A 13394-nucleotide genomic window follows, 5' to 3' on the forward strand; every position below is an offset into this window, starting at 1 on the left:
GCAGAGCCAATGCCTGCAGGCAGGGTTCTAAAGCAGTTGGATCACACAGTGTCATCAGGCAGAGTCGGGACTTATTAAATATGTTCCTAAAGGAGAGCCCTCAAGATTGTCCCCGTACACGAAAAGGATGCAAAGCACAGTTCACTCTTGAACTGAAAGAAATATACAATCATCACTGTGCCTGACAAAAGTTCATTGCAATGTTTTTTTTTTCTTTTACGGAACAGAAATAATATTAAAGCAAAAACCTGAGAATGAGTAAGATTAAAAAGCAATAGTAAGTATTAGCATAACAGGTGCCTGAAATATTTTGTGTATGCTTACTAGAAATATATCCCTTACGATAGTTTATTTCAGACAAGCTTGATGATCAACTACATAATTGTGGAGATTGAAGAACAATTCCTGGAAAAGCTATAAAGAGACAGAGTAGGTAAAAACTCACTGTGTATTGATTACAAGTCTATCCCACTGTCCCTTAATATCATCTTCTGAAGGCTGTTCAGTTATATACAGTCCATCGAATTCCAATTTCCTTGCCACTTCCTTTTCTCTCTTAAAAATAACCAGTGGAACCTGCAGTTGAAAAAAAATCAGGAATTATTTAAAATGCACTGCCACATCTGCGAGTTCTTAAGAAAAGTTGGTTGTCAAGAAAAATTAAGTATGAAAGCTGAACAAAGCAAGAATAGTATTTAAAAGAATTAAAAGACTTCACAATTGCCTGGAACACTGCAAACCTACAGCATCTATAGACACGCAAGGACCGGGTCATTCAGAATCACATAACGACACAGTCGTACCACACAGTTGTAAAAAGATGGTAAAAAACCAAAACGTTTCACAGTTGGAAGCAAAGTGGTTTCACAGCAGAGAGCCAAGAAAGGCTGGAGGCAGTTAAAAGGTAAATTTTTAAATCACATTCACATTCCCTATGCTTGATTTGTGCTCTGTAATTCTTTGCCTTCAGCTGAGACACCTGAGCAGTAAAGATCAGACTTTACCCTCAACTCTCTTCCACCATCTGGATGACATTCAAAGGTACACTCTGAGAAGGCAGATCTAACTAGTGGTCGCAGTGAGTGGACTTTTCTTAGGAATCTGTAACCAACAAAAAAGAAACCCTGACCAAAAAAAGAAAAAACCCCAAACCTGCCAAAACACTACCACCAGGGTGTATAAGTAGGTACCCCCTGTAGACACAACATGCAACAGTGGCAGTCCAAAATGCTGCATGCTCTTCAAATGCTCCACTTGACAGACGAGTAATACAGACACTGTCACCTAGCTTCCTCTAGCCATGTACATTCACAGCTTGTCTTTGACAGCCACAAGCAGCTTCTGATACAGGTTACTGCTGTAAGCGTCTAGCTGATATGGTAATGGTGCTAATGCTGATGCTGTGTCAGCTCAGCAAAAAAGGCTCTGGCCTGTAACTTCCTAAATTCACGCATCACCCAACAGACAATTTCTGTGTATGCTACAAGAATAATGTTTCTTTACACGTTCCGGCAACAGCTTAAGCAAAGTTGCTATGACTTTGTTCCAATATATACCACTCAATGGATAAAAAAGTTGGGATCTAGAAGAAAAAACAATGCTTATTTTTTCTTACTTTCAAACAGTAATACCCTATGATGCAGAAGAATGAGATGACTGTGTGCAGGATGGCCAAAATCCGCAGCGTGGGCTCCATGTAGCCGCTGCTTTCTTCCAGGACATAATGCACTGCAATGACTCTCTCGTTATCACTTTCCAGGCTGTTCAACTTGGTACTTTCACTAGCAGATACCACAGGAACTTCCTTTTCTTCTGTCACAGCGGAGGTGGAGACCTATTTAAATCAATTAATCTTGATATTACAGTTGCATTCTCTTGAAAGGAACTTTACAGTACTACAATCAAGAAGTATTACTGAAAACAGTGATACCAAGGACATGAAAGAAAAGAAATTTTTGCATAAAAATGTTCACAGAGAATACCTCTCAGAGACCCTTTCATCCTGCTACACCAATCTGTGACAGTATTCATTTTTAATTTTTTTTTTTTCACTCTCCGCTCACAGTACCAAATTTGGGCCGTGCTGAATTTTATCATCTCGAATTCAAGAAAGGGCATAGCCCTCTCAGAAGAAACGCAGTCAACTCACGACATTCCCACATATAGTCTTTACCAGCTGGGCTCTGCCGGAAACTGATTCAAACCTAAAGACTCTAGAGTTGCACTGACAATACTAAAAGTCTTGAGAAAGATCAGTGATATCTTAGGCAGCTTAAGATGATGTGACCTCTCCTTGCTGTACACACCTGAATATTTTTCAGAATACCATTTAAAAAGTTGCATTTTGACAAGTTTACCTTATAGAAAAGCAGGATGAAGTTGATGGCAAAAGCAACAAACAATGCCAACATCCTCATGTTATAAAAGTTTCGTGCAAAATAATTCTGAAAATAGAAACAGAATATAAATACCACAATCATTATTAGGTTGTTGCATGGGGTTTTTTTGTTTCTTACTCCTATGGAGCTTTTTAATAGAACTATAAATAGGAAGAAAAAAGAAAAATCAAACATTTTGAGTGATATATTGTACCATTTCTCTCCTACTCCATATGTCAAATAACGGATAAAGGACCTTTTGTTTCACTGCACGCAGAAAGAGATGACGAATTTCTAATTGCCTCTTACATCTTTTGTGTTATCCTCTCAACACCCTTAAAAACAACAGACATGACAATGTCAGTGTAATAGTAATACAGAAACCTCCATCTTCCCTGTACCTCAAAACTCTTGCATACAAATTGTCTGCATATAAGTTTATTTTAAATCTTTTTCTATTCCAAAATCAATTGCATTTTTACCAGATCAGCAAAAAGTTCATCTGTGACCTAAGTACTATGAGTAGAAAGCTTCTCTCACATTATGATGCTATCGAAAGTATAGCAGAAATGTACCTTTTCCCTTCCTGACAATTTACAAATCTTTCTACACACATTTTGCATTTTGAATGCTTTAACTCTCACATGAGAATTCCTCCGTTTTTCATTCCCAACCATAGATTAGTGAATACTATTAGTGAATTATTAAATGAGACTATAAGAAGAAAAATGAAATTAAATTTGGATGACTGCTATATGATTAGACTAAAAAATGAATCTGAGTTCAAAAGCAAATCTTAAACACCTAATTCCTTGTTAAGACTGTGACTGCAGTTTTGTTGGTTTGCTGTGTGACTCACATCAGAAGTCCCTACACAATATCTACTAGATATATAGCAAGAGTGTATTTCTCTTTGCTTTGCATTTCACAGTAGCCTCACAGAATATGTGTGGAATCTCCTAGTCAATAAAAGCATGGATTTTAAATAGTTCTACAGCAAACTCAAGGATATAATGTTTTACTGAGATACTCTCAGATACACTTATACTATTTTACTTAGTCTTATTTTTCACAGGTTTTGAGAGGTTTCTCAAATAATAATTCGCCATTTCACAGAAAAATCTGTGATAACTCTTCTTACGACTTTAAGGCTAAGCATTGTATCTTATTAAATTCTTCTTAAGGAGAATTTGGGGAAAGACAAATCCTACAGGCTCACAAGCTGCTGTGAAAATTTGGGACATTTTATTAACATAAAAAGGCAATAATTGTCTTCATACGAATTAATATCTTGCCTACCACATTATTTGTGTGTGGTTTTTTTTCCTCTCATGAATGTTTTTTTCTCTAACAAACCTTTGCCTTTATGTTCTTTCTATAAATGATGGTGGGTAGAAAAATGAGGTTCATCAGATGCAAATGTGCATTGTTAGAATAATAATAATAGAACAGAATAATAATAATTGTTAGAATAATATTGGCAGTACACATCCCTGCCAACAGCTGAACACATAGTCTAGAGAACAGCTTACAAGAAGCTTCTGTTGGTATGCAATGATTTTCTTCCAAAAAGCTGATTCCTGAACTTCTGGTTCTCCGTATCTGTGAGTATGAAGTTGTCTTAATTTCTGCTTCCCTTTGTCTTCCTTGGCTTTCTCTTCTTTTTCTCCATCTTCTCCTCTTATGACACAGATGAAGCCAAAATAATACGTGAAGTTAATAAAAGTGCTAAACAGAAAATTAAAACTACACCTTGAAAGCGGACATTGCATCTTTTCACGAGGCTCAAGTAGAACTCATGCAGTTCACACACATGAATAACAAGGAGACATATCCCTCTTCAGTCCAAAGCACTGGCAAGGGTGACAATCTGGTTAAGTTCACTGATGATTATACTTACTGGTGTGGCACCTTGAAGTGAGGATGCTAACTGGTAGAGACTGGTAATCAAGAACACACCAATCTTATTACCGACGGTCTGCTTCGTAATTGTGCAGATAATACTTGCGCTGTGATGTGTATGTAAGCTGACAGCTGTATGTCTTATGAGTGCCTATATGTCTAACTGCTCCCCTCCAATCTCATGCACTTGACCTAGCTGGTTCCCACAAAGGTAGAAAACATTTTGCGTTTACAAGGGAAACTTCAAGTTGTAATCTCTGTATTTCTGCCCACCTGAGGAATTCATAAGTACCCCCACTCCAGGAGGAGACTGGAATAAGGAAGCTTGACAGCATTTAATGTGTGATTATCACCATGCTGTCTTATCACAGAAAATCAGTTAGTGCGCTGCCTTCTCCAGACACCTGATCTAAGGAACTGAATTTTCTTAGAAGTTGATTTGACCTGACAGCATGATAGATGAAAGGATCACAGAAGTTCAATTGAGGCCAAACCAGAGCAACAGGCAACTTATAAGCTACATTATTAATTTCTCTGTACCTATCTACGAACAGAATAACTGATATCCTAAGCTGCTTTTCTTACTAGAATACACTTGATAAACTTTCACTTGAAAGTTTGTGTTATGCAAGGAGTGGCTTCAGAGCAGCTAATGGCGCCAGGCACTGCACTCCTCACAGAGACTGCAGGTATCACTGTAGTCTGTTGGCACATACAGTCAAGTGGAACAATCAACAGTGAAGTGGCCTTCAAAAGTCAACAAGACCTTCCTTCACAGTGTTATATTGGCTGAGTTAGAAATTTGTTCTGCTGACTTGCTATTGGAAGTGTTTGTCATCCAAGGAGAACAATAAGGATAGAGCTTGATGCTAAGGGACCCACTTAGAATTTTGACAAGTGACATACCAGCCAAAGGAACTATACCTGTATTAGAATTGTACATGTATCAGGAACCATAAAATACAGGTATGGAGTACCACACCTTTTACCGTTTAAAACAAAGAACTATGTTTTGCTTTGCACTATTTTTATTCTGAGTGAATCTCATTAACATTAGACTTACATCCTAAAAAGATTAAAATGATCATTTATCAAATGCTAACACTTGTTCTTCATACAGATGTGAGAGTACTCAGTAATTCATTAAAATTACATTGGAATATTAAGATTTTGCAAAATTCAAATAACTCAAGACAGGTCATAGTAAATGGGAAGGGCAAAACAGATTCAGCTTCTGCCACTAATGGATAACTAGTTTCTGGAACCCAGGTGCTCTTACAAGTTTTTTAAGGGATTTTCTTAGATCTTTCAGACTTCCCAAGAAAAACTTAATGAATCTAACATATTCCAAAAGAAACTAAACTGATACTACAAATGCTGCTGGAAGAGGGAAATTGTAAAATCTCTGAACAATAATACTTACATGGCATTACCTTGCAAATATGTATGGATGTGGAGGATGGTTAAAAAAAATCCTAACTGTTGAACATTAATGGACACAAAATTAAAGGTAACAAAGTACAAATCAAGCTGTTTTTTCAGTGAAACAAACCACATTTCATAGGATCAAAATGATACATACTCTGCTTTTTCAGGTTCAGATTTTGTTTCCTCCTTCTCTTCCTTTTCATCTTCTTTCACCTGCTCCTACAGGAAGTCATTAGAAACCATCTAAAACCTATTACACTGCACAGAGTTAGTTAGAAGCACACACAGAGTGCAAAATATTAGGCTTGTTTAAAAAAACAATTGAAACACAGAGATGATCCTTCAATTTACATTAACGAAGAGATATTTTAACACTGAATTAAAAGTAAACCAAATCACCACATACTTAACCATGTACGTGGAGAAAGCTGTGGAAATTCAAGTTTATGACATCAGAGAGGGTAAACAACAGTATATGTGATTCCTTAAAAAAAAACATGCCACGAATCCCAGAAAAAGATTTTGTGTCAAGATTATACTTAATATATGAAAGAGAAACATACAGCAGAAATAAACGGTACAGTTACCTGGATTTTTTCCTGCACCTGAGGCATTGGAGCTAAGGAGGGAGTGCTTAGTAAATCACTCAAACCAGCATTTGGATTGTGAGGGATCAATTTATACTGTCCACCTTCACGTTTCAAATCCAAACCGAATATATCTGAGAGTAGATCACTCTCATCTGATAAAGTTCTCAGATCTGTCAAGTCTTCTGTAGGCAACGCAGTTTCTGTTGGCTTCCTCTCCCCCTCTTCTCCTTCCCCACGCACCTCATCCTGGGTGGGATCTGGCATATTAGCTAACAGTTCAGCCACCTTGATTTTCTTTGCTCCTTCTACTAGGCTTCCTCCAATCAGCAAACTGCATATGATGCGAAAGAAGCCCCGGACGACACTACAAGCAAAATGCAGTAAACCCACCAAAATGCTCCAATAGGAAGAAAACAAAGCCATGACCATGTCCTTCACAGTCATTTTCTTCACTTTTTTCATCTGTTTCTTTAGGCTTTTCATGCTGAGCATTTTCATGAGAGTCATTAAATTATGCTTGAGAGCTACTAATGCTGACTTCATGGTCACAAGAGAGAAGAAACCCATTCTAGGATCCTGTTCCTCAGGCTTATCTTTCTCATTCTCCTCTTTATTTGCTGACCTTTCATTCAGATCTGACTCAGAGATCTGGGCAGCCAGTTGCATTTCAAATATGGTATCCTCACAGAAATTAACAAAAAGCTCCATCTTTTCTTTCTCTCCGCCTTCATTTACAACATCAAATATAAATTGTCTCTTTGACTCTTTTACCTGAGGTTTCTCCCACTGAGTCCGACTTGACTCACTTATTTCAAAATAAACTCGTTCAATGCGCTTCGCACTGCCCATGATTTCTATGCGGCCGAGGAAGGGCTGAAAGTAATTCAGCACACTCTCTGATAGTTCAAGAAAAGTTTGCAGGCGAGTATCATGGGGCATATGTTCTGACAGGTTGGTCAGGAGAACAGCAACATTGAAACCAATATCTTTGGCAGGTTCATGGAAACGTTTCACAAACTCCTCATAGTCCAGAGTCTCATTCTCATCTGTTTCAGCACATGATAGCAGAAACTCAGTTTCAGACTGGGTGTAATGTTTATGGCTTTCCATAGCCTTGTGAAAATCCCTCTTTGAAATTATCCCTTTACCATCAGGGTCATATTCTTTGAATGCATCAGAGGAAGTCAAATCCTTCAATTTTAAAAACATATCGAAAAACTTCAGAATCATCTCCACATTGTTGGACGATTCCACAAGCATATCAACCATCTGCTTGCCAATAGTTCCATTCACAACATTACCTAGGTGTGAGGAAATGAAGTTAGAAACACTGATGGCAGCAAATGCTTTGGCAAAGAAAACTGTATATTAATAACTAGTGAAATAATAAGCAGTAAGAATCATAAACTATTGGCTAACACACTCACATGAGAAAGCTAGCTGTAAAATCAGAAATCTTTTACTAATGACACTACCCTAAGACTTGGAAAAACATAAGTGACTACGTATTTGCCATCAAAGAAAGGAAGAACTGACAAGCCCTACAGAGAGACATCTGTTACATTTAACATAGTACTAAACATGAGGCAGAATACTATGAATTTTGCTATAGTGCAACACAGAACTAGTGTCACATTAGGACAAGTAGCTCATGAAGCACAGCCTTACAATACTAAGAATTTACTTTGCTTCTCAGTAACCTTCTATGAGCTAAGCAGTAACAGGAGCAATGTACGCTACACTGCAATCTATGCTGCATTTAGAGCCCGCCCAGCTCTCTCAAGAAAATAAATGTGATAAGATACATGTAAGAAGCAAAAAGGAAAAACAGATCTTTGGATAATCTATATGTATGTATGGTTAATCTAGTATTGGAAGCACTAATACAATACCATAAAGGAGCTACAGAAAAAGTAATATTTCTTGACAATGATCACATTCTCTGGGGAATCATAATTTCAGGTAACAGCTATAGAGGACCTTGAACCCAGTCACTATACGAATCAAACCCTTTCTTCATGATCACTGAGATCACATTAAGAACATTACTAAAATAAATGCAATATAATAAAGATGTTAATAAATGATTGATAAATTATTCAGTTCCTAGAACTGAGGATTTCAATTTCAATAGCAAAAAAATCTTTTCATCTAAGCTAAAAGAGAAGCCAAGTTCATGGAAACAATGTAAAACTTCTGTCAGAGCTGGATTTTATACAATTCTGACATTTAGAATTAATGTAAACTATATCATACTGACTATATAAATCTCCCATTCACTTTAAGATCTAATAACTCTTCTCATAATTGACACATGAAAATTAAAAACCCAAAGGAAAATGAGGAAAAATATTTCTCACATGAAGAATACCACAAAAGTAAAAACTTTGCTAGAACAACTGTGAAGGAGGATTTAAAATTAAAATTTTTACTACCTTCCAGCATGGACAGCAACATGACAACCATATCTTTCTGAAGATCCATTAATTCCTTCAGTAACTCAATTTGACTGGAATCCTAAATAATGAACACAACATATATATAATACCTGTTGACTTCGTCGAGGTTTATATATGCATGTGCTTAATTCACCCTGTAAAAATGAGACTTTGAAATTAAGAAGCTAGCACCGTCAAAGCTGGTAATACAGTGAAAATATATTTAATTGCTTGTTTCCTTGCAGTACATTTACAGGATCAAAAATTTACGATCATCCATCTAGAAAACAGTAATTTAATAAAGACAAAATGAAATCTGAAGATGATGAAATAACTTAAAGCAATATTGACTATGTCAAGCTCACAGATGATGCCTGTATAATATTTCAAACCAGCTAAAATGTTGCCACTGTTGGTATAACCAACTTTACAGCTACGAAGCCTTGTAAAAATAATGGCAGCAGCACATACAGGTCAGAGTAACATGACTCAAAATGAGTGATTCCATTATAGGCAACTGAATTGCGGGGTGGAAGGTGGGGAGAAAGAAAAGTTGAAATAAAATTTCAAAATATTTATTAATAAAGTTCCATTAGTATACCCTTAAATACACATGACATTCATTCTTTTAGCCATCTTTTATCTCATTCATCTTGTCAAGTTTACTATTTTGTTTTCCAGCGATTTCAACCCAGAGTCTACCTGGACAGATTTACTCAACGACCTAATTTCTTCCCCAGTGATACATTGCCACATCACGCCATTGATAAGGCACACATGACTATTGCTAGACTTCAGGGATTAGCAAGAGGAACTAGGTACTAGTACTAGGGACTTTATGGCAGTTTGGATCTTGCACTGAAAACAGCACGAACTGGAAATAAAGATTTCTAATTGATTTGTCTTGTAAGTTTTTGTTATAAATCTTATTTCAAATGCTGCTTACAGCCTGGGTGATCTTTGTTCGTTAGATTAAAAATTTTACTTTTATTTTCTGCCTTACAGAGATTTCTTAAGAAGAAGTATTACCAATATCGCCTTGTTGCTTCCTAGTACAATACTAGAGAGGAAAACACAGAAAAAACAAACAAACAAAAGCCCCAAAAAACCCTACCCAAACCCCCAAAACCAAAAAAGTGACTTTGTTTTGTTCCTATTTAAAACTTATTTCAAATATTCTCCAAAAGTGCTCTGGAAACTCCGGATTTAAAACAAAAAATGAATACATAGCCTAGGCAGGCAGTTTTAACAGATAAAAGCAATATGGCATCTCCTTATAAATCTATTTAGCCATACTCTACATTTTTGAAAACTGGTATTTCAATAGAATCTGAAAAGTTTATTACTATATTCTTGCAATAAATATAAATGAATAAAAGAGCCCATGTCTATTCTGTTTATGTCTAAGGCTCTGCTGGCTCCCCAAAGGAGTTCTCCAAAGCCAAGAGCTTGAGCTCCACACAAAAGAAAGACACCATCGCTGTTTATCATTCATTTGGAGTAGACTGTGTTTCTGTCATCCCACAGAACAGCACACTATCATGCATCTCGCTGTGCAAAGCTTCTTGGCTCTGAAGTGGCAGGACGAGTATCATTATTTTCTAGATGCAGTAATTAACAGATGCTATGAAACCACTCCAGACACAGCTGATACTATAAACTCATCGTTACTGTAAAAACAAATCTTGCCAACAGCCACATGATTTCTCAATCAACACATAGCTACCATGTGTTTGACTCGTTGCCAGTAACAACTTAGATACAGCGTTCCATGTTGCTTTAGTGGTACAGGAAGAAAGCACAATAGCCACCACTGTGGCCTACACAAACATTGACAATTTTTTTCAATTCTTAAAACAACAAATATAATCCAAAACAAGGACAGTATCTACAAGTACTTATAAATACAATTCAGTAGAAATTCAATACATCACTCTCGAAAAATAGGTTTCACTGTGATGCCATTTGCTAGAAGACCACCTCTATAAAGCTATAAAGAATGAGAAACGTACCTGTGGCACAAATTCTGCTTTTAGCCATAAAGTCCCAAGGGCAGGGAGAAAAATCATTTGAGCAATGCTAATTTATGCAAAGAATGGAAACATTTGGAGCCAAATGAAATTTAAAACCCTCAGAGCCTTCAGAGCAGTATTGCTTAACAACTAAAACCTTTCTAAGCTTATGACACTTCTCTCTGGGAATATCAAATTATGTAAAAAAAAATTTAGAATCACTACATTCAAATAAGATGTGTAATTCTTTTAAAAAGGTAAGAAGCTGAATAATGCACAGGTTAAGGACAAGATTCTTCTTACCTAATTTTAATCCCCTAAGGAGCTGTCTATACCAGTCCCCTACACCATTTCTATAGTTTATGAAATGGGTACTCACATCCAAAAGCAATTCACCCATTCTAAGGTCTGATTACTCTTTTTCTCAGCTAAGAGTTAGAAACGGCTTAGATGCAGACATGTTGAATTAGGGTTCGATAATGATGAACTAGGGTTCACTGCAGGACACATCAATGAAGACGGGCCCTATATGAAAGGCTTGTGCAAAATTGCAGAAAACACTGTGACAGTACTTTGGTATGAAAGACAGCAAGGGCTAGTTCTTTCTAGCAGTGACACACTTCACTTGCAGCTTGATCTAATTGGCTTTGTGCCTGTGGCCAGTAATCAAATCACAGGCCTGCTATTCACAACCACTACGATTTCATAATTTACTCCCTCAACTCTGTTGTATTCTATCACTTCTGTCACTTAATTTTCCTCATATTTCTCCTATTAACTGTTGTTATTAATGACTCAAATATATTAACAAGTGTGTTTATCTTTTACAAAGAAGTTAGGTACTCAAAAAGGAAAAAGTAAAGCAAAAAGATACCTGAGACAGCTTCATCTGCATGTGGGCAAATACATGAAGAAAACCAACTACTGCATCCCACAACCTGCTGTGTGCCAGACTTTGCTGATTCCCAGTACATGGCCCCTACCATTCATGTAACAAAAACAGAAAAAAAAAAAAAAAAAGCAGAGTTTATTTGCAAGACATTCAACAAAAACAGGAAGGAAGGTATACAGGCAGCACACAGCTTGGGGCTGTCCTTCAGAAACTGCTATGAAAAATCAAATATGTATAAATTATCTATTTAATAACACCAGTGACTGTAATCAATGTCTATTTCTAATAGCCATTCTGTCTCTGTTTTAGCCAAGTCCAAATTTACAAGTTCAGAACAGCAAAAAGTGTTATTTGCAACTTTAAACTGCAAATGCTAAAGGGGTAAAAATCTTCAAGCTGATTCTTCCCTATGGAGTTCTGTAAATCATGAATAACTTTATAGAAGGTTAATGCAAAATTGGCATAAGGGATTAGAGAATGAGACTCCTGATTTTTATCCCCCCAGTATATTCTAGCTGTTGTAGAACACAGTGCTTCAGAATACCCTTCCAAAAATTCCAACTTCTGAAGAAGAGGAATACAAAATCTTTTGAAGTCTGAAAGGATAACAAAATCTTTACCAGATAACAATGCTACTTGTGACTTGCCAAATATGTATGCATTAAATACATTTAATGCACATGCGTACAACCTGCTTCTACTCATATCTATTCAGTCCTATTTCATTTCATCCTCATTAACTATAAAATGCTATTTTCATAATAATGATTTTCATTTGAATGAAATAATATAGACATAGTATGCAGAAACAAACTGTAATATTGTTGGCAGATTTACACGAGGAATTAAATAAGAACTAAGTTACATTGAATTCCTAATAAAGGAAGTTGAGTCCACCTCAAGTACATCTCTACAGTCTTCAGATGTAATGTGTGGCTTCAGTGTTTCAAACACAGCATTGATGCCTTAATCCAGCCTTATTCCTGACAAAGAATATAATCTAGTGTTCTGCCTACTAAACAGCAAATGTGTTTCGCCCTGACCTTAGTTTCTCAATGGATTATAAGTGAAGATTAAAAGTGGATAACTCTGCTGCAGTTTAGGCCAAATCAAATCAAAACAAAACAAACTTTATCTTGCATACAACCAAAGGACTAAATTCCAATGAAACTGATTTACCTGGATATACTCTGTAAGAGTATTGAAAACTTGTTTTGCAACCTGGATGGCTTTGGAAAAATTTCGCTGTCCTTGCTCATCAATAACATCCTTCCCAGAATAATACCAATAAAAATCACTAATGGATTCCTAAAAAACAGTTGTGAGAAGCACAAAAAAGATTATGTAATCAAACTGCCTCTAATCAGTTATTCAAGATAAGAAAAATAACATTAGATAGCATTCTAGTTCCAAAAAATATTTAGTTTAGAAAGGTTTTAAACAACGCCCCAATGATTTTCGAGTATCAGTTCAAGAACTGTAGTTTCAACTCAACGGAATCAACAGGAAAACAAATAAATGGAAATAAATAATAGAAAAACCCACAGCAAATCTCAAAATAATAATAATAATAATAAATTAGATCTATTGGTATCTGCTCTTAGAAATACAACTGCCTGCATTCTGAAAAGCAATACTACCAGTAGTACTACCATGCTGCATGCTGTTCATTAAACAATCTCTCTTTATCCTGAGTGCTTGACATCTAGTCAACAGTGGGAGCAAATGTCGCTTTATGTGCGTGATTCCTCTTT

At 36.3% G+C, this 13394-nt stretch overlaps 1 protein-coding gene across 1 annotated transcript in view; it reads right to left on the reverse strand.

Annotated features, from left to right (window-relative positions):
- Nucleotides 1–13394, reverse strand: part of LOC104500881 (ryanodine receptor 2-like) — a gene marked incomplete at its 5' end in the record, with an annotated part of 37103 nt that overhangs the window by 22381 nt on the left and 1328 nt on the right. Inside the window, 9 exons of the mRNA XM_010144606.1 lie at nt 446–576; nt 1616–1834; nt 2358–2444; nt 3911–4058; nt 5863–5927; nt 6296–7599; nt 8734–8815; nt 11623–11727; nt 12820–12948. Of these exons, the coding sequence (XP_010142908.1) occupies nt 446–576; nt 1616–1834; nt 2358–2444; nt 3911–4058; nt 5863–5927; nt 6296–7599; nt 8734–8815; nt 11623–11727; nt 12820–12948 (2270 nt within the window). The remainder of the gene's footprint in view (nt 1–445; nt 577–1615; nt 1835–2357; nt 2445–3910; nt 4059–5862; nt 5928–6295; nt 7600–8733; nt 8816–11622; nt 11728–12819; nt 12949–13394) is intronic.

This window comes from Buceros rhinoceros, unplaced genomic scaffold, assembly GCF_000710305.1.
Source record: "Buceros rhinoceros silvestris isolate BGI_N320 unplaced genomic scaffold, ASM71030v1 scaffold19081, whole genome shotgun sequence".
Classification (NCBI taxonomy): Eukaryota; Metazoa; Chordata; class Aves; order Bucerotiformes; family Bucerotidae; genus Buceros; species Buceros rhinoceros.